This window comes from Morone saxatilis, unplaced genomic scaffold (genome assembly GCF_004916995.1).
Source record: "Morone saxatilis isolate NCDOM2014 unplaced genomic scaffold, NCSU_SB_2.0 Contig19, whole genome shotgun sequence".
Classification (NCBI taxonomy): Eukaryota; Metazoa; Chordata; class Actinopteri; family Moronidae; genus Morone; species Morone saxatilis.
The window spans coordinates 12,909,165-12,909,673 of NW_023339751.1; the positions used below are offsets into that span (position 1 = coordinate 12,909,165).

Sequence of the window (509 nt, forward strand, 5' to 3'; positions counted from 1 at the left end):
TCAGGGAGCTACAGATAGCGCTCCACCAGCTAAGAAATTTAGCATTTGTTGTAATATGTATGCCTTAATGCCAATTTCAATATCAAAATGACAGCAGCAGAAGTTGCTTTCAAAATGATCTGCTGCGTATTAGTAAATATAAAGAAGGTAAAATGAGCTCAATGTGTGGCTTAGAGGGGGAAAAAACCTTCCTATACATTCTCATATAAAGTATAGACACAGAGGAACTTACACTCCTTGATGAAGAGGTATGTTAGTGTTAACATGACAGTGTGGCCACTATACAGATAATCTCCACACATGGTGTGGGAACCTGTGATTGATAGGCCCCCACCAGCAATCATCTTCATTATTCTCCTCGTCTGTGCCTCCCAGTTCCCGAGCAGCTGAAAGAAACACAGCCAATCATTACATCAGCTAGCTGATAAAATTGCAGCTAACGGCAAAAAAAAAAAATACATGATGTGTAACAAATAAAAAAGGATGCAGAAGAGAGAGAGAGAGAGAGA

The 509-nt window shown here is 39.7% G+C and overlaps 1 protein-coding gene across 2 annotated transcripts in view; it reads right to left on the reverse strand.

Annotated features, from left to right (window-relative positions):
• The window catches only part of zgc:91976 (uncharacterized protein LOC492359 homolog), a 23,207-nt gene that overhangs the window by 4,145 nt on the left and 18,553 nt on the right, over positions 1-509 (reverse strand). For both annotated transcript variants that reach the window (XM_035663628.1, XM_035663629.1), the window contains exon 4: positions 233-386. In XM_035663628.1, the coding sequence (XP_035519521.1) occupies positions 233-386 (154 nt within the window). The remainder of the gene's footprint in view (positions 1-232; positions 387-509) is intronic.